A 21,809-nucleotide genomic window follows, 5' to 3' on the forward strand; every position below is an offset into this window, starting at 1 on the left:
TAAGGAGGAGGTCCAAATCTATCATTAGTCATCATCCTCTGTCCCATTTAGCAGTCCCTTACTTTTTAGCTGCCTCATGAAACCATTTAAAGCCCAGCATATCCAGAATCTTAATAAATCACTGCTGCTTCTTTCTCTTCACCTGCTCTTACAATAAAAGAAAAAGCTTCTCTTTGATGTCCCTTCTTCAAGAATCCAGCACCCTCTAAAGCACAAATCTCAAAACCATCTACAATTCTTTATTTTTCATCAACTTTTTTTAATTCACTTTTTTTAATTCACTAAAACATTGTGTGTCTGTTTCAGGCATACATGATACAAGGTACTGGGAATACAACGATAAATATGATAGTTTCTGCCACTGAGATGCTCACATCAAGTAAGATAATAGTTATATAAAAAATAATTACTATATTTTAAAATATTTAACATTTTTAAATATTACATAATTACATATAAAACATTTTAGTACTTCAGAGAACAAAGTGAAGGTTGATGGTGGGGGGGAGAGGGGAAAATGGGTGATGGGCACTGAGGAGGGCACTTGTTGGGATGACCACTGGATGTTGTATGTAAGCAATGAGCCATGGGAATCAACCCCCAAAACCAAGAGCACACTGTACACACCGTATGTTAGTCAATTTGACAATAAATTATATTTAAAAACATTTTTAATTAAAAATAAACATTTTAGTATTTAATATATTTTAATATTCCAGTTTTAACAGTTAACATCTACTGAACATTTACTATATTCAAAAAAATGTGCCAAGTGTTTAAAATAGTTTCTTCACAAATCCAATGGCAGAGAATGGATGAAGTGATGTGTATTTACAAGAGTCTTCAAGTATGAAGCTGCATCCAAGCAGCAGCAAGCAAGAATGTAGAACAGTGATGATAAGGGAAAGACATTCTAAGCAGAAAGAAAGGAGAAACAAGAAAAAATAAGGAAGGCTGGAATTTGGCCTGCTCAGCCAATAGGAAATAATTTTAAGGAAAAGAAACATCTAATTCCAGGTTATAAAGTAGCAGAAAAAGCAAAGAAAACGTCATGTATACAGGTTGAAATCTGATTAATCTGTGGAAATGGGAAGATATAGGAGAGCTTATTTTGTTTTTTGTTTTTTTTTTTTACAAATAGTTTATTGTCAAATTAGTTTCCACATAACACCCAGTGCTCATCCCCACTAGGAGAGCTTATTTTGAATAAATGTCTAAAAAAAACCTGAGGAGACTTTCTTTTGAAATTATTAATGACATAAAATTGAGATTAGAATCCAGGCAGACAGGCTGGAAAGCTACTGACAGTGAGCAAAGAGAAAAATCAAAAAGACTTAAATTCAGGTGGGAAACAGAAGAAACTGATTTCAAGTATTTTAGAATAACTGCCAAAATGACTATTTTTGAAAGACAGAAAGTTAAAAGAATAGAAGGGAGGAATCAAGATGATTCAAAGGATTTTGGCATGGAAAGACAACGCTTCCAGTAAGGAAATCTGAGTAGAAAAGAGAGCATTGAAGAATAGCTTCCATTTTGGACATGGTGAACATTACTGGTAATTCATCTAAGAATAAAATACTCCTGAAGAAGCTAAATACTCAAGTCTGGTGCTCAGGAGAAAGATTAAAAATACAGGTAATAAACCGGGGACAGTCACAGAAAGAAACTTAAGCCAGGGAAATGGATGCTGCAATAGTTCAGTGAATGTGTAGAACAGGAACACTGAACTTTGGACAAAATAATAGGCAAGTTGTAACATTTAAAAGCAGAGAGTGAAGCAAGTGAGCAGTCTTCAGAAACTTAAGAATGTAAAGCACTTAAGGTCAGAAACTCTATTGTTTACCCTATATACTCAGGACTTATACTCAAAAATGGCTCATAAAAAGCCCTCAACAAATATTACTGATAAGAGTACACATTAGTCATTCTGGCTAGCCAACATTCAAATATCTTATTTCAGGGTGAATAAAAAAACAGATAAGCAGAATATTACCTGCTATTTAGGTAGGTAATTATCTATTCACTAACTGCCAATGGTGATAATGAAAATGTAGATACCACTTTTCAAATTTAAAATACCAGTTATTATAAATAATTATTATTTTATGTACCATTAAGAAAGAAAAATCTTAACTGATCAAGTGCTTTTTCATGATTTAGACTTTTTTGGGGTGCCTAGGTGGCTCAGTCAGTTGAGTGTCCGACTTTGGCTCAGGTCATGATCTCAGGTTCGTGGGTTTGAGCCCCACGTTGGGCTCTGTGCTGACAGCTAGCTCAGAGCCTGGAGCCTGTCTTCAGATTCTGTGTCTCCCTCTCTCTCTGACCCTCCCCTGCTCACGCTGTCTCTATCTCTCCTCAGAAATAAATTTAAAAAACATTTTTTAAAAAATGTAAAAAAAAAAAAACCCAGCTCTTTTTAACCTTACACAAAGACTTTTTAAATCATCTATTAGGTAAAACAAATCAGTACCCAGCATCACTAACTGATGATTTGTGAAATATCTGATCCCATGTAAGACTATATGAGACCAGGAGACCCACTTTACAGAAAAAGAAGGGACAGCGCATGCTCATAACTGTAATGTCTAAAGGTCGTATCACATGACAACAATGAGATGCTGCTGGCCTGACAGAAAGTGGAACATCCACTTGAACAACAGCTTGAAAGTGTTTCTTTCTGAAGATGGTGCATCATTTGACAGGGCATGGTAACTTTCAATCAGAAATCTTTATATGATACATCGGGTCTGAGAGCAGGCAAGCAAGCAACAGTGGCCCACTTACCATGGCCCTCAGTGACCCACATATGAAACTGTGTTTCCTGTCCCACCCACAGCCACAGATTCTGCAGGAGTGGAAGTCTTGGTTCCAAAAGAAAGAAAAGTTCTATCAGAGTAAATATGAGGAGTCTAACTCAATTACAAGCTAAGAAGTCGCTATCTAGATACTTCAGGCTCCCTATGGCCAAGGGATCAGCAAGCATGAAGAAGAGTTACAACTCTAGAAGGGATGCATCATCAGAAGGGATGTGTTATCCTAACCTCAGAATTCACCAAACCATATACAGTAAGATACTTCAATACGTGTCAACAGCTGATATGTGAATTTTCTACAAAAGGCCCAATTTTTGCAAGCTCTATAATTTTGGTTTGAGGAAACAAATATAAAAATAACTTCATTTAGTAAGCACTTACTAAATCCAATCTAGGTGCTGTATAATCACACAGACACACATATACACACACATTTCAATAAAATGTTACAAATTTTAGAAAATGTGGCAAAGCCAGGGATACGGGTAAGGAATAAAGGAAAATACAGTTTTTAGGAAGACATCCACTTCTTAAACTACCTATGTTATCTTAAATTGAAAAAAAAAAAAAAACTCTTACAAATTATATAGTCACATAGCTTTTCCTTTCATGAAGGCATTTATGTACATAAGAATTATATTTAAAAAGAAAAAAATTTTACCTTTGAATTTCTTCTGGAAAAGTTGCACTAAACATAAGGGTTTGACGCTGTTCCTTTGATGGCATTCCTGGGCAGGAAAGTAACCTCTTCATTTCTGGTCCAAAACCCATATCTAGCATGCGATCAGCTTCATCCAAAACTAAGTATTTGACTTGTCTGAGACCAATCTTTAAGGATATTTTCAAGGGTTAGAGCAGAAAATGCATATTAGTCAATATATTAAACTAAAATGTCTCCACAATCCCAACTACTGATTTATTCTTAAGGATGAAAATTAGAAATCAATGCATAAAATGATAAGAATTGTTATGCTTAGATAACACTAGTACTGTTCATTTAAATGTGTATTAACAATTCTTGATCTTCATTAACATGTTACCTACTAGCCTTTTACAGTAGTTAAGCACTTCAACTGTGGCTATTATGCCTAAAGAAGAGCATTTCATATTTTGTATTCTTTTTAAATTTTTATAGCCACATGTGGCTAAATACCATATTGGATCTCACAGATCTACATCTAATTATCTGATAAAGTCAGTATCTTAAATGTAAGGAAACATTTCCTATCATGACATATTCAAATGTCTTATAACTGGTAAATTTCTAATGCTTTAAACTCTTAATAAATTCTCCATATTATAGTCACGTAAGAACAACTGAGAGGGGCGCCTGGGTGGCTCAGTCAGTTAAGTGTCTGACTTCAGCTCAGGTGATGATCTCACGGTTCGTGGGTTCGAGCCCCGCATCAGGCTCTGTGCTGACAGCTAGCTCAGAGCCTGGAGTCTGTTTCAGTTCTGTGTCTCCCTCTCTCTCTGACCCTCCCCTGTTCATGCTGTCTCTCTCAGAAATTAAAAACAACAACAACTGAGAAACTTCTCTCACCTTCTTTGCATGATCACTTATCCCTACACAGAAAAGCAGGCATTTTCAAGGAAAAGAAACAAATGTGGCACAAACATGTAAGATGCTCAGTGAGAAATAAAAGTGGATTTCTCTGGAGAATATGAATACCCTAAATATCTTTATGCAGAAAGACCATATTTTGAGTAACCCCTTTAGAGAAGATCTTAAAAAAAGTAGAGGTTCATGAACATGAACTTAAAGCACTGATTTAGTGATATAATAATGTAGTATGTGAATACCTAAGCTAAATACATAATCCTAAAATGTCTTTTTGAAGACTTAGAAATTTAATAATCCTAGTTAACATCTCTCCCATGCTTCAACAGGAAAGAAAACTGCTAATACACTATTCAGGAAGAAAATATGTCATCATAAGTTATATAAAAGTATGGGAGCATTTAATACATTTCTCCCAACGTAGTGGAGTATAGGATCTAGATTCGAGTCAGATCCAGGTTCTAACCCTAGCTCTATCACTAGAGCTAAGTGAGGGATTTTAAATAAATTACATAATCTCACCCATTGTTTTTATCAGCACAAAACAGGAAATACTTTTTATCTCTCATTAGAATTATTTTAAGAATTACGTAAAAGTGCATTCAAAGATTCTGATGGGGGCCTAACATATAAAGGGTACTCTTATAAATATATATCTCTATATAGACCATTCTTTCTCTTTCCCATACAAAAAAATTATTAATCCACAATTTTGTTACCCCTCGAGGGCTTACCTTTTCTTTACCTATGATATCCATCAGTCTCCCAGGAGTAGCACATAATATACTACAGCCTTGTACTATTTGTCGAATTGAATACCCCAACTGGGTTCCCCCATATATAACAACAGCTCTTACACAGGTCCTATTGATAAGAAAAATATGTGTTATTTCCTAATTTTGTGAAAAATACACACCTGATTCTAATATATAATTATCTAAAAAAATTAAATTCTTCCCAAGAAGTTGAAAAACAAATGAAAAACTATGAAAAAAAATTTGCAGTCTATCCAAAAACAATGGTAAATACCAATACCACCCACAAAAAAAATTGGCCAAAAACATGAACATGTGGTTCTTAAAAAATACAAATGGCTTTTAAACTTTTAAGGTCAACATTACTTAAAAGGAAGACAAATGAAGACAAACATAGTGTCTTTCCTGAAGTTACTATGAAGTTACTGAGGTTTCCTGAAGAATACTATGTTAGTCATGATGTGGGAAAACTGGCACTCAAGAGGATAAAGTGAGACAGGCTCTTTCACAGTTATTTAGTCTCTATTAAAACTGTAAAAATTTCTTTCATGTCCCAATAAATTCACACATATGAATTTACCCTTTAGATATGTCCCCACCAATCGGCAAAGATGAAGTTACATAAATATTCACTGCCAACTTTACTTTTAGCATCAAAAGACTGAAAAGTAAGTGTCTAACAGTAGAAGAGTTATAATTACAGTCCAGGTATTCAGAGGGAAACTTGTGCATTCATAAAAAAGGGTACAGTTCCAGATTAAGCATTACCTCCAACATTTACCATTAAAAAAAGAAAGTGACAACCGCTGACTATACTACCACTTGTTGGAAGGAAGATTAAAGTGTGTATGTGTGCACCAGCTGCTTCAACACTAATTCATATGAAAATGTTAATTGTAGGTAAGAGGAGAATTAACTATGTGGGGGGAGGGGGTGTCATGGGTGCATAAGAGTTTTATGTTTTACGGTGGTTTTTTTTTTAAGTTTATTTATTTAAGTAATCTCTACACACCCATGAGGTTCAAAATCCCAACCCTGAGATCAAGTTTCATAATCTACCAACCGAGCCAGCCAGATTCACCAAAAAATTTATGTTTATTAAATAAACTCATTGCTTTAAACAGATTCTGTTTTCTGCTATTGCTAGGCCTAAATAAAGTAATACATATAAATACTTGTAACTCGGCAAATGCTAAGTGTTCAATAACTTCATTATTGCCATTAGTATTCTAAGTGTACTGTAACTATAACAAATTACTGCCTATAAATATTTTGTGCATGCATGTTATCTGAATTTACCATGTATATGTTTTTGTTCTTAAAATAGTATTTTGTTCAAGGGGCATTAAGAAGGAGACTTGTTGGGATGAGTACTGGGTGTTATATGTAGGTGATGAATCAGTAGATTCTACTCCTGAAAACATTATTGCACTGTGTGTTAACTAACTTCGATGTAAATTTTTAAAAATTAATAAATTTAATAAACAAAATGTTATTTTTTACCTGATTTAAAAGCCTAAAAGCAAAATAGTAAACGGGGATAATCAAGAAAAAACAGTTATAAGCAATATATATCCACTTTCTTCAAGTTTTACACTAACGGATTTTTCAGTAAGTTGATTTTCTTCTCATTTTAAAATAAACTGATTCACTAGAACTGATTCAAGAATTCAGCCAAGATGCAGGGTACAAAATCAACGTGCAGAAATCAGTTGCATTTTTATACACCAACAATGAAGCAACATAAAGAAAAATCAAGAAACTGCTCCCATTCACAATTGCACAAAAAACGATAAAATACCTCGGAATAAACCTAACCAAAGATACAAGAGATCTGTATGATGAAAACTATAGAAAACTTATGAAGGAAATTGAAGAAGACACAAAGAAATGGAAAAACATTCCATGCTCACGGATAGGAAGAATAAATATAGTTAAGATGTCATTACTACCCAAAGCACTCTACACATTCAATGCAATTCCAATCAAAATTGCACCAGCATACTTCTCAAAACTAGAACAAACTATCCAAAAATTTGTATGGAACCACAAAAGACCCCGAATAGCCAAAGTAATACTGAAAAATAAAACCAAAACGGGAGGTATCACCATCCCAGACTTCAGCCTCTACTACAAAGCTGTCATCCTCAAGACAGTATGGTATTGGCACAAAAACAGACACATAGACCAATGGAACAGAATTGAGAACTCAGAAGTGGACCCAAAAGTATACAGCCAACTGATCTTTGACAAAGCAGGAAAGAATATCCAATGGAAAAAAGACAGCCTTTTTAACAGATGGTGTTGGGAGAACTGGACAGCAACATGCAGAAGAATGAAACTAGATCATTTTCTCACACCATGCACAAAAATCAACTCAAAATGGATAAAGGACCTGAACGTGAGACAGGAAACTATCAACACCCTAGAGGAGAAAGCAGGAAACAACCTCCTTGACCTCCACCGCAGCAACTTCTTACTTGACACATCCCCAAAAGCAAGGGAATCAAGAGCAAAAATAAACTGTTGGGACCTCATCAAGATTAAAAGCTTCTGCACAGCCAAGGAAACAACCCAGAAAATTAATAGGCAACCAACGGAATGGGAAAAGATAGTTGCAAATGACATATCAGATAAAGGGTTAATATCCAGAATCTATAAGGAACTCACCAAACTACACGCCCGAAAAACAAACAACCCAGTGAAGAAATGGGCAGAAGACATGAACAGACACTTCTCCAAAGAGGACATCCAGATGGCCAACAGACACATGAAACGATGCTCAGCATCCCTCCTCATCAGGGAAATACAAATCAAAACCACACTGAGATACCACCTCACGCCAGTCAGAGTGGCTAAAATGAGCAAATCAGAGAACTCTAGATGCTGGCGAGGATGTGGAGAAACGGGCACCCTCCTGCACTGTTGGTGGGAATGTAAACTGGTACAGCCCCTCTGGAAAACAGTGTGGAGGTTCCTCAGGAAACTAACAATAGAACTCCCTTATGACCCAGCAATAGCACTGCTAGGAATTTACCCAAGGGATACAGAAATGCTGAGGCATAGGAGCACATGTACCCCAATGTTCATAGCAGCACTCTCCACAATAGCTAAAACATGGAAAGAGCCTAAGTGTCCATCAACAGATGAATGGATCAAGAAGATGTGGTTTATCTATACCATGGAATACTACATGGCAATGAGAAACAATGAAATCTGGCCATGTGTAGCAACATGGATGGACCTTGAGGGTGTTATGCTGAGCGAAATAAGTCAGGCAGAGAAGGACAAATATCATATGTTTGCACGTATAGGAGGATTAGGAGGAACTTGACGGAGGAACAAGGGGGAGAAGAAGGGCGGAAATGGTGGGGGAAAGGGAGAGAGGCAAACCATGAGAGACTCTTGAATGCTGACAAAAACTGAGGACTGATGGATGTGGGGGGGGGTGGGGGGATGGGCATAGAGGAGGACACTTATGGGGATGAGCACTGAGTGTTATGTGGAAACTAATTGGACAATAAACTATTTGTAAAAAAAAAAAAAAAAAGAAAATTCTCAAAAAAAAAAATAAAAAACTGATTCACAGAAAATAAAATGTAAGCATTTCTACTTAAAAAGCTGTAAAAATAAATAAAAACAACACTAATATCCCATCAAATAAAGTGGTAAACAACAATGTGTAATTAACAAAGGAAAACTTACTAAGCATTCTAAAAGTAGTATAAATTCTTAATCAAATAAATAAATAAAAATACTTCCCCCTTTCTTCAAATAAAGATCCTAATTCCCTTTCCCCTTAAGTGTGTAAGGCTGACTTCATAGGTGTGCAACCTGGGCAGTCACATAGGGTCCCAAGATAGTAAGTGCTCTTAGCTTTGTTTAATGCTCTGCTATATACGGTCTTAAAATTCCTAGTAATTTTTATCATTTTAGAGACAGAGAAGTACATGCAAGGGAGAGGGGAAAAGGGACAGAGAAAGAGAATCTCAAGCAGGCTCCACACTTAGCATGGAGCCCAATGTAGGGCTCAATCCTACGAACCTGGGATCATGACCCGAGTGAAAATCAAGACGCGGAAGCTCGAATCGACTAAACCACCTAGGTGCCCTCCTAACAATTTTTGAACAAAGAACTCTGCATTTTCATTTTGCACTGGTTCAAGCAAATCACGTGGCAGTCCTGGGTATGTGCTAGACTTAGTAATTTGCTGAGTGACAAACACAATATGGCATAAGTGACTGAGACTGTTTTATAAGAGCCATTATAGTCTCCTCTTTGCTCTTCCTTGTTCATTGCTCTAAGGAAGCCAGTTGTCATTTCCTAAGTACAATCAAGCATCCTTTTGGGACAGGTATAATCAAGCCTTCAGAAACAATTCTGGCTGGTATCTTGTCTGCAATCTCTTACTTCTAAGAGACCTCAAACAAGAAGCATTCAGCTAAACTCTTCCGCAATTCTTAATCCCCAGTATTACATAATTTTTATCACTTTAAGCAACTATGTTTTAGCTAATTTGTTAGGCAACAGATAAAACCAAATGTTGGCAAAGTGTATAGTGAACTGGCATTCTCATATACTGCTAACAGAAGTATCTATTGGTACAAGTTTGAAGTTCATACCCTTCAACATTAAACTTATAAAAACCTACTTTAAGGAAAACTTAAAACATAAAAATAGAAAAATTTACTTAGCAAGCTGCTCATTATCATTTTATTTACAGTAGTCCCAAACTAGAAACAACCTAACTGCACCAAAATACAGACATATAATCTGAAAATGATTAAAAATTATGTCTAATTATGAAATATGCATCTTTTATGTTATTAAGTTATATTAAACAGATTAAGAACACCCTAAGTCCATTATTTAAACATGCATTAAAATCCACTAGAAAAAAATACCACCAATCTGTTTATTACATATCTTTCTAATTATATTATCATCTGATTTATAAGCATGTTTCTTTAAAAATTTTTTAATCTTTATTTGTGAGAGGGAGACAGTATGAGCAGTGGAGGGGCAGGAAGAGAGAAGACACAGAATCTAAAGCAGGCTCCAGGCTCTGAACTGTTGGCAAAGAGCCTGACACGGAGCTCAAACTCACAAACTGCGAGATCCTGACCTGAACTGAAGTGAGACGCTTAACTGACTAAGCCACCCAGGAGCCCCACTGACTTATTTGTTCCTGATGCCAAAGTGTCATTCCCTTTCCTATGAAAATAAAGGTCAGTACATCTATATCCAAAAGAACACACTGCATTTCAGAAAAATACAGGTTATGCACTTTACGTTGAATTCAAACAGTCACGAAAGCCAAAACAACAGTGTTCATCCATGGTAATGTGCAACAAATGAGTTACTACTCTTCAGGCAGTGTCCTTGAAGCAAAACCCTAACTTATTTTTACCTTCCCTCCCCACCCCCAAAAATCAAATAGAACCAAACCAAATCAAACAAAAAATAAAATAAAATAATACACAGGGGCATCTGGGTGGCTCAGCCGGTTAAGCGTCTAGCTTCAGCTCAGGTCACGATCTCACGTTTCGTGGGTTCAAGCCCCACACGGGTTCTGTGCTGACACCTGAGAACCTGGAGCCTGCTTTGAATTGTCTCCCTCTCTCTCTGCCCCTCCCTGGCTCGCACTCTCTCTGTCTCTGTCCCTCTCTCTGTCTCAAAAATAAATAAAAACATTAAAAAAATTTTTTTAAATAAATAAACTGGGATTCCATAAAGAAGATTATAAAAAAAGTACACTTCAATCAATTAACACTAGTTACATGACTGCACTGAGTTCTTCCCTAAATAAGTAAGAAAAATCTCTAACGAAGACCTTGTTTTCAATGGCATTCCAGGGAGCCTGGCAGGCTCAGGCTGTGATCTCATGGTTATGAGACCAAGCCCCACAGTGGGCTCTGTGCTGAGCATGGAACCTGCTTCGGATTCTCTCTCTCCCTCTTACTGCCCTCCCGCTCTCAAAATAAACAAACATTCTTTAAAAAATGAATGGCATTCCAGATGTACATACCCAAAAGAAAATTTTCGGGCTTCCAAATAGATCTGATTGATCAACTCTCGAGTTGGTGCTACAATAATACATTCTGGTTCCTGCAGATCTTTAAAACGACTGGCTGTTACTCCGTCACGCATCATATGTGCCAAAATTGGCAAGAGGAAAGCTGCCTACAAGTTAAATTACATAATTTACAAATGTGTAATACGTCATCCTTTTCCTTGTAGAAATAAATCTATTCCGTATTTTCTTACAGCCTCTAGATTCTTCCTCCATCTTGCTGGTAAATTTAACATGAGAGAAGAAAACATTTTTATTTCAATGAGTTTTTAACACCTCAACCTTTATGCTCAATCATACAACACAAAATGTTTGGTAGATATTTTTCAGTTTTTTAAAAAGCATACCCATGGACTCTAAATAAATTAACATTAACTTATTTATAGAGGGGAATGTACATATAACTTGAGGGAAATCACTGCCATTTAGCAATTATTCTAAATTAGTCCTTTCAGAATGGTGATAAGTTTATCACTCAGAATGCATGACCAAAGTGTTACACAAACAGAGCAAAAATTGGGAAATCATTCTTTTGAATTACTTGCCCTTACTGAAGCTAATGGGGCAAAAGAAACTTTTTGCTAATAGTTTTCTTATTAAACAAAGACACTAAAACCTTCCTCTAAAATAATGTTTAAGTCACACATCAGCTGCTATATTATATATAACTCGTTTATTATCTCTTCAACTCTACTATGGAGGCTGATAAAGGTTAAAACAGCATTAACCAAAACTGCATAATTCAGAAAGCATAGTCTTTAAGACTCATCTCATTGAACCCTATTTAACAAACAGATCCCAGAGGTAAGTCCTAAGATCATCCTGATCTCATCAGAGTTCTTTTAGATACCACAAACTGAGGTTACTTTTATAACGTCTGGTACTTTGACTCTCCATCATTTTATTTCAGATACTACCATGTTCCAGGAGGAGTTGAACACTCTTAAAAAATGAATTAAACCACTATGAACTCTATGAACTCTAAAATACTTCAAAATTCTTTCTTTAGAAGTACACAAACATTGATAAAACCAGAATTCAGAAGCAAAAACAGGAAGATTTATGACAGTTCACTGAAATCATCAACCTACCATTCAATAAAAAAGATTCAAGCTACTTGAAAAACACTTAAGTTCAAAAACTATTAACAGTTTGATTATGGAAAATACATGTTAGAAAAGGACTTACAGTCTTTCCAGACCCTGTCTGAGCACAAGCCATCAAATCTCGCCCTGCCATTATAATAGGAATACTGTATTTTTGCACAGGAGTAAGCTTAGTATAACCAGCTTTAGCAATGTTGTTATTCAGTGTTTGACAGAGATTGGCTTCCTCAAAAGTCTAAAACAAAAACAAAAACAAAAAGGCAGGGGATGGGGGGACAGTGATTAAATTATCCCATTTGAATTATTCTCATTTTTGTTAATTCCGTTTTATATACTAAACTTACTTTACCAATATGCCCCCACTCAAAAGTAATAAACAGAGTCTATGTATTATTACTTCATTATTCCCTATAGACACTAGTTCTAAAAACAATTTTTCTGGTCTCTTAAAACCTGTGAAATACAAATACTCTGATTAGTAATAATGGTTCATTAATCAAAAGGGGACTGTCCCCTTTCCTTAGAAAATCAGTCTCCTAAAACAGACTTTCTCATTTATTTAGGAAGCAGCCATCTTGAATCTCTAAGAAAAATATCCGTTTTTAGTAGATTTATATGAAGTTCTCATCCTCTTTTGGGAACATGGGGATGAAATTTAATACTCTTTCAACACAGTTATTAATTCTACTGTACAAGGTAGACATGGTTCTTAATTTCTAATCTAAGCCATTATATGCTAAAAATGAAAATTTTATATTCTTTAATATATTTTTACATTGCATTTATATGTGTACCTATAAAGAATGTTCTTTAATATATTTTATATTCTTTAATATCAACCTATGGAAATGTACCATCTATTTTAAAAACAAAGTTTGCTACACAGTCAATACAGAAATAATTATTACACTGACCAGAATTGCTGGTGGTGGATCGTGTCCAGATACTTCTACAAGAATAGTATCATATTTGTCAAAGTTTATGCCTGTCTGATAATGTGCAAAGATGGAATCCTCATCCTCAGGTGGAGGAGGTGGTATGTAGGTCACCTTTGGTGCTTAAAATTCAGATAAAAGAAAGAGCTTACAAGGACCAGAAGAAAAGAGGGCAAACAAAAACTGAAAATCAAATTTTAAATACTATAGAACTTCCCAATGTTTACTATTAAAGTTTTCACTTCAAATAAAAAAAGTTAACTCTGCTTTTAAATATTTTTCATTTTTATTAAAATGCAATAGGTATTCACTGGATCACACAAAAATTAATATACCTTGAGTGTCACCACTTTCTACTCCTTCAGCTTCTGACTTCCAAGAATCTTATAAAGGGAATCAAACCAAAAAAGAAATGTTTTTTTAACTGAAGAATAAAAAAAGCTTTAACTATAAAAATCAAATATCTTATCTGAAGTAAAGCTTACTTTTTCCAGAGCCTGTTACTACTTCTTCATTTAAACCTTTATAACCACCTAATTAAAGAAATCCATACTGACAATTAGTCAAGATAAAAGGCTGTGCACATCTTTATTTTCATTCCATGTTTTCAAAGAAACAATGGACAGACATCTTTAAAGTCCCTTCATACAAATAAGACAATCATGATAAATAAAACCCTTAACAATTTTAAGTTTCTTTAATACTCAAAATGCTTAGTTTATGCAGCTGATACTGTTATATGTTATTAGTTTTTGTTTAAGCTGTTCTATCCCTTTCTTAATTCCTATACTCCTCAGCAAAAGACATTTATAACTTTGGGGGAGCCTCGGAGCTCAGTCGGTTAAGCCTCTGACTTCAGATCAGGTCATTATATCATGGTTCGTGGGTTTGAGCCCCACGTCCAGGCTCTGTGCTGACAGCTCTCTCTCTCTCAAAAGAAAATTTAAAAAATAACATTAAAAAAATATTTATAACTGAAAAAATGTTTCATAGTACAAAATCATGTACTATAAACTTTATCTAATAAATCAAATAACTGTTTAAGACACATTTTTTAAAGGTTTTTTTGGCGAGGGGAGGAAGGGGGTGCTGTGTCAGCGCAGAGCCCAAACCAGAGCTCAAACTAACAAACCGTGAGACCATGACCTGAGCCGAAATCAAGAGTCGCATGCTTAACTGACTGAGCCACCCAGATGTCCCAAAAAACATATAATTTAAGAATTTAGGGAGCATGGGTGGCTCAGTCGGTTAAGTGTCCAACTTCGGCTCAGGTCATGATCTCACGGTTCGTGGGTTCAAGCCCCGTGTTGGGCTCTGGGCTGACAGCTAGCTCAGAGCCTGGAGTCTGCTTCAGATTCTGTCTCCCTCTCTCTCTGACCTTCCCCTGCTCATGCTGTCTCTGAAATAAATAAAAAACATTTAAAAAATCTTTAAAAATTTATATATATATTTCAATCTTCAACATCTGCACAGTATCCCATTTTATGGTTATTTTTTATTAAACCATTATTTATTGATGAATCCTGGTTGACTTTAACTTATTACAAAATGAAGCTTCAGTGAACACCCTTGTGCATATGCTGAGCAAATACATTTATGGTATATAATTCCTATAATGGAACTGCTACACTGAGAAGTATTAAATAACTCTCCTAAACAAGCTGAGCAAAAGTATACTCCTCAAAGTGTTTGAAGTTACCTTTAACTTCAAAAATTAAATTTGGATTACAATAATGTTAACCACTTGTAGGCAAAACAAGTAAAAACTCACCTCGTCCACTTCCACTGCCACCTCTGCTTTGGTAAGTGTCACCATTACCTGTAAGGCATTGTTCTGCATATTATTTAGACAAAACACAGCTCTATCCCTTGAGCACATAAACCACATAACTATTTCTATTCAAATACTTAGTACTAAGGATTCCTGGTCCCTTCATCCATCCATCTCTTAATTCTACATTTAATTTACATCTTTTCCTGATGTGAACACTTTGTTTAAAGACTTCATTTTTTTAGAGAGAGAGTGTTTTGGGTTCACAGAAAAATTCAGAGAAAGGAACAGAGATTTCCCCCGATACCTCCCTCCTGCCCTCACATTTTAACAGCCTCCCCCATTATCAATATTCCCCACCAGATAGTATATTTCTTCCAACTGATGAACCTTTACTGACATGACATAATCAAAGTTTACAGGAGGGCTCACGTTTGGTGTTATACAATCTATGGGTTTGGACACATATTAAATGATATGTATCCCCCATTAATGTATCACACAAAGTGTTTTCACTGTTCTAAAAATCCTTCATAGTATTCCTCCCACCCAACCCCTGGCAACCACTAATCTTCTTACCCTTTTCCAAAGTTGTTCCTTTTCCAGAATGTCAAAAGGTTGGAAATTATTTAGTAAGCAGCTTTTTCAGATTAGCTTCTTTCACTTAGTAATATGCATTTAGGGTTTCTAAATGTCTTTTCATAGTTGGATAGCTCATTTCCTTTTACTATTGAATAATATTCTACTGTTTGGATGTACCAGTGTATCTGTATTTGCACATTTTTATCAATAATTGTGTTCTTGTGTTTTTTCATTTTCTCCTCAAATTACCTAACTCAGAGTTCTTTGAAACCACTGCAAACTTCATTTTCCTTCCTCCAGTTCAAGCTATATTTGTACCTCAAATTAAATGGTAAGAGAGAAGAAATAATTTACAGTGCAGAAATTTTATAAGGAAGGTAAAGTAGTTCTAAAAAGCATAGAAAATTACAAGCTAACCTAGTATACTTAAACACATCTACTAGTTCACCAATTGTAGAGCTAAAAACATATATGAATGTTTAATATTCACTAAGAAATTCTATTTCTCACCTGCACCGCTTAAAGTTGGTCTTCTAGAACCAAAAAGGCCACCAGTGCGCTGTGTCCCCTCTTCTTGTTCATATTCACTATCTATATTTGTATATAATGAGATTATGTTACTTTTAAGATGTTAAATGATAGAATAAAGAGAAGAAAATCTAAAAGAGAAAAAAGAAAATCAAATGCTAGTGCCAGAAGTGAAAGATGTTAATATTCAAGGCATAATAGTTTAAATTTTAAAGGAATCACAATGAGAATTTTTCTAAGAATTACAAAAAGGATTTCTCCAGAAATTATTTCCCTCAATTACAAATTACTTCCTCAAAATTTTATTAAAATTATTTTATAAAAAAGTTAGGGCCAATACTATGTTAAAATATAATATAAGCAAAAGCTAAATGACCTCCAAAATGTAGGACTGCTACTGCCCCAGAAACTTCACATTACATAATCTTGTTGCTTATCCTCCAGAACAGTACCCTCTTGCACCTACTATTGCCAAATCAAACCTTACAAGTCCTGAACAACAACCTCTAGACCCTTACAATTTTTTAAAAGTGATGATTCACTAATCTCCTACAGATCTATTAAAACATCATTGCAGATTTAGTTTTAACTTCCAAAACTACGCGTCTTCCTTCTCCATTGAGAGACACAGGTAATCCAACAGTGACTTCCTAAGTCATTACCCCTACCTCCAAGAAACGATGGCTGGAGTAAGTTGTTAGAAAGTCAAATTGGTAAAAGAAGGTATAAAGGAAGGCAGAGTCTCAGAGAAGGCTACCTATTTCTAAGGTTAACCTTTATTATCAAGGCTCCTGAACAGTAATATTAGACACCTGGGTGACTCAGCTGGCTGAGCACTCAACTTTTGGTTTTGGCTCAGGTCATGATCTCACCATATGTGAGTTTGAGGACACCTCCCCCTCGCACCCCCGTGAGCTCTGTGCGGATGGCACAGAGTCTGCTTGGGTTTCTCTCTCTATCCCTACCCCTTCTCAGCTCTCTCCCTCTCTCAAACTAAATAAACTCTTAAAAAAAAAAAAAAGTATTTAGGATTAAAGAGCTGGGTCACACAAACTTCTAGAAAGATTCATCTATTCCAACAGGTATGCAATTAGATATGTGTCTAAAAATGTTATATACAATGTAGGCAATTATGTACCAGGAATTGTGCAAGGTATTCTCATATAATCTTCTCAACAAACTTATCTGATGGGTTTTATTTTTTATCATTTCCTTCTTAACAGATAAAGCACACCATATGCAATTCACTACTAACTTGAACTTCCTAGACCAAATCCTCCACGGCAACCTCGGAAACTACCTCTTCCACCTCTTCTGGATGACCCTGAAGCTTCTGAATCATTTCCATCTTGATAGCCTATAATATTAAAACACACACACAAGAACAACACAAAATAACAACAAAGAAATCTTGGAGAAGTGGTGGCCAAATTTATTTTAAGCCTTGAATAATTCAATAACTTTAAATATCTTAAGGCATTAATAGTTACTAAAAAGAAATGCCATATTTGACCTATAAATGTTCAACTTTACTACCATAAGTAGATATAGGTACAATTAAAATAAAAAAACAAACAAACAAAAAAAACCACTGCTAGCTTTGAGAATCAAAACAAAAAATGACTAGACGTAGTTGGCTGGCTCAGTCAGCAGAGCATTTGACTCTGGTCCAAGGTCCTGGGTTTGAGCCCCAAGTTGAGAGGCAGAGCTTACTTGAAAAACAAAACTGAAAGAAAAATATGTCATTAGCAAAACACTAAAAATTACCGTAACTATATCATTAACAAGATTTCTACAATGCACAGGATTAGATAAACCTAGGCTTATATTTGTTCTTTACAGAAAATAGTAAAACATCTTATCAAAGCAAAGACATATAAACATACATAAAACCTGATTTCCTGCTACAAATATTTTTAATTCAACTGAATACCAAAAATCAGTATAAATAGTTCAAGTAACATATGACCCTACCCAAGGCAGAACAAGGTCAAAGCCGAAATGTCAACTGGACAGGAAATAAAGAAACCAAGATTCAGTTTATGAACTTGCCACCATTTACAAAGAAAATTATCAAGAAAGATAAAAATTCTACCTGTATTTCTTGATACTGAATTATATGTGTTTTTAAAGTCTATTTATAAATAGGTCAGACTTAATTCAAAGTAGATTCATGGTTGTACATCTACAACCTAAAACTTAGATTCCTCAATCTAGCAACAATTTATCAATAATTACATACACGTTTGCTAAATTATTTATTTGTACCTCTTTATCTTTGAATAAACCTTGTTAGAGTTTCTCTCTTTTCAAAAAAGTTTATTTTTTTTAATTTGCTTCTTTTTAAGGTATGTTACTTTGGTGTGAGTGAGTACATGAATAATGAAATACAATAAAATGAAAACCTATAGACCTACCCTTCTATTGGATTTCCTCCACTAAGGAGTTATAGAGTACGTACTTTTTCTCATCATTCTTCAATTTTACCATTTTCAAGAAATCCTGAAATAAGTTTCAATCCATTCTCTTTCCTACTGAGGTGACAAAGAGCCAAAGTCTTTTCGTTTGCTAGTATCTTAGTTCTTTCTTGTTTCTAAAACCCCTAAATTAATTACCATCATTATTACTATCTTCTACAATCAATATTTATTTAGGTTTACCAAGATGCTTACCATTTTTAAAATGTGTACTTATTTAGTTTTGCTCATCATTGCTTCTACTTCTTGTTGCATTCAGTTTCCACCTACTAATATATGATTTAGTTGTTCTTTCCTCAGTGGTCTGACGGTGCGCTAAACACTGTTTTATCTAAATGGCATTATTTCTGATACCTAAATTTTCTGTATATAACAGTTTGGATTCAGAAGTATTCTCCTCAGAATTCTAATTTCTACTCTATTCTTATCTCTACCTTTATTGAAAAAAAATACAAAAGTTCTGTTATCAAGTTATTGTTCTTTTACAGGTGGATCAATCTGTTTTCTCTGATAGTTCTAAATATTTTTATCTTCATAATTTTGCAATTTCAATACACACTTAAGGGTGTAAATTTTTTAAATTTGCTCAGGATTATTGGGCCTTCTTAACTCTGGAAAAGTCTCTCAACAATTCTCTGATATTCTTCCCTTCCCTCTCCTCCTTCTTATTCTATCTTCCCTACAGGATATCTTCCTTTCATGTTTTCCATTCCCAAATTTAGAGAATTTCCTCAGATCTCTATTTGGATTCATTTATTCATCTTTGTTTAATCTGTTTAATCCATTCATTATGCTGTCAATCACTACTGCTCTCTGTAAATTCAATTTGGTTCCTTTTCAAAACTAGCTTCTCTGCTGAGCCAACAATTATATAATGACTCAGTACGTCTAGTATCAAAGCTTAATAATTCTATACCCAAGAGAAACAGAAACATTTAAATGAAGATGCTCTTCTTTTCCCATAACTAATGCAAATTTTGTTAAATAAGAAGCCTAATAACTAGAAGTGAAAACAACATGGATGTTACAGAGAATTAAGTCTGCAAGACCTTCTTGTTTGAAGGTAGGGACACTCGATGTATCCTACATGGTCATAAAAATAATCTGTTTTTAAATAAAGAGGTTAAAAGTAAGTAAAACACTATACAAGTTATAATGAATAAACTAGATCTACACTTTCAACATATAAATCTTAAAAAACATGGAATAAAAAACATCACAAAAAGAGGGAGACTGCTTAGCTGGCTTAGTTGGTAGAGCATGCAACTCTTGATCTCAGGGTTCTAAGTTCCATCCCCATGTTGGGTATAGATATTACTTAAAAATAAAATCTTATTAAAAAGTCACAAAAAGATAGGTATAATAAACTTTTATGAAAGTATGAATAGGAAGTATATACACACACCAATGCTAAAATAAGTTACGTCGGGGAAGAAGAAGATATAAAATATCAAGGGAAGATTGGTCTTCCAACAATTATGTGTTTTTTTAATATATGAAATACATGACAAAATGTTCCTGTTAAGTCCAAGTAGTGGTATTCAAGTGTCTATAACAGAATATTCTGTGCTTTTCTGAGTTATTGAAGTATTTCAACATTTACCACTTTAAAAGTCACTTTTTATAAAATAACAATATATTTTTAAAGGTGACACATTAGTCCTTCCATCAGGTGCATTCTGCATTTCATAAGGGACGTCGGACAAACTCTTACAGCTCTTAATGATGTCTGGTAACAATCTTCAAAAAGGAGCAAGTTTATAAATCATTTAAACTTTGGCTAAAAGAAATATAAACATCTTTTCTTTATTTAAAAAGTACTTACCATAAATTTAGCGAGGTCACTCAACCTTCAATATATAAAATTCAATTGTATTTCTATATACTAGCAAACAAAGTGAAAATTTTTACATGATATGGATCACTGACATCAGCGAAAATGGCAAAGTAAGAAACTTCAAATTCTGCTACTCCAGAAAAGAAAAGTATGGACAAAAACCATCAGAATAAACATTTTTTTTCCAAAAGTAAAGTAAATCAGACTTGCAGTAACCCAGAGAATATTTTAAGCTGATTCTCAGAACAGTGAACTCTGTGGCATATTTCAACTTACTTCAGTCCCATGTCCAGGTAATTCCACTTCTAGGCATATATTCCAAAGATGCAAAAACAAGGACTCAGATAAACATATACGAATGTTCATAGGAGCATAAGAGCATATTATATGCACAATGGCTAATTATGCAGCCATAGAAAGAAATGTTCTTTGTTCTGATATATACTACAACATGAACAAACACTGAAAGTGTTATGCTAAGCGAAATAGGCCAGACAGAAAAGGGCAAATGTTGTATGACAGTTAACAGGAAATGCCAATCAAAACCATAATGAGACAGCATTTTACACTCACAAGGATCACTACTACCAAAAAAGACACACAATAACAAAGACTGGTGAGGATACAGAGAAGTTGGGACACTCCTACATTGTTGAAAGGAATGTAAATTGGTGCAGCTGCTGCAGAAAACAATTTTGCAGTTTCACTCCTAAGTATATACACCAGAAAAATTACAACATATGTTCACATAAAACTTGTATACAAATCTGGGGCGCCTGGGTGGCTTAGTCGGTTAAGCGTCCGACTTTCACTTAGGTCATGATCTCATGGTTCGTGGGTTTGAGCCCCGCATCGGGCTCTGTGCTGACTGCCAGCTCAGAGCCTGGAGCCTGTTTCAGTCTGTGACTCCCTCTCTCTCTGACCCTCCCCTGCTCACTCTGTCTCTCTCTCTCTCTCCTAGAAATAAATAAAACATGAAAAAAAAAAAACTTGTATACAAATCTTTATAATAGTATTAGTCATAATAGCTCAAAAGTGGAAACAACCCAATAATCCATCAGGTGATGAAAAAACAGAATGTGGTACACTGTGAATTATTAATTATCCATTAAAAGGCATTAAGTACCATCACATGCTACAACATGGACAAACCTTGAAAACATCATGGTAAGTGAAAGAAGACACAAAAAAATCCCACATATTATATCATTTCATTTATATCAAAGTGCAGAATTGGGAAATCCATAGCTACAGAAAGTCAGTTAGTGGTTGCTAAAGGATAGGGTAAGAGGGGAATGGAACTAACTGCTAATAGGCACGAGGTATTTGGGGGTGGGGGGGAAATGTTCAGGAATTAAACAGTGATTTACA

General features: G+C 34.9%; 1 protein-coding gene across 8 annotated transcripts in view; it reads right to left on the bottom strand.

Annotated features, from left to right (window-relative positions):
- The window catches only part of DDX4 (DEAD-box helicase 4), a 75,158-nt gene that overhangs the window by 14,335 nt on the left and 39,014 nt on the right, over positions 1–21,809 (bottom strand). For 5 of the 8 annotated variants that reach the window (XM_039244503.1, XM_039244502.1, XM_039244499.1 and 2 more), the window contains 10 exons: positions 17,380–17,481; positions 16,107–16,187; positions 15,015–15,062; positions 13,729–13,776; positions 13,579–13,626; positions 13,223–13,365; positions 12,391–12,543; positions 11,158–11,312; positions 5,109–5,238; positions 3,475–3,641 (listed from right to left, as the gene is read on the bottom strand). In XM_039244503.1, coding sequence (XP_039100434.1) covers positions 3,475–3,641; positions 5,109–5,238; positions 11,158–11,312; positions 12,391–12,543; positions 13,223–13,365; positions 13,579–13,626; positions 13,729–13,776; positions 15,015–15,062; positions 16,107–16,187; positions 17,380–17,481 — 1,075 coding nt within the window. The remainder of the gene's footprint in view (positions 1–3,474; positions 3,642–5,108; positions 5,239–11,157; positions 11,313–12,390; positions 12,544–13,222; positions 13,366–13,578; positions 13,627–13,728; positions 13,777–15,014; positions 15,063–16,106; positions 16,188–17,379; positions 17,482–21,809) is intronic. The other 3 variants (XM_039244505.1, XM_039244504.1, XM_039244500.1) reach the window with 2 other exon arrangements.

Source organism: Hyaena hyaena, unplaced genomic scaffold, assembly GCF_003009895.1.
Source record: "Hyaena hyaena isolate Hyena2069 unplaced genomic scaffold, ASM300989v1 scaffold_241, whole genome shotgun sequence".
Lineage (NCBI taxonomy): Eukaryota > Metazoa > Chordata > Mammalia > Carnivora > Hyaenidae > Hyaena > Hyaena hyaena.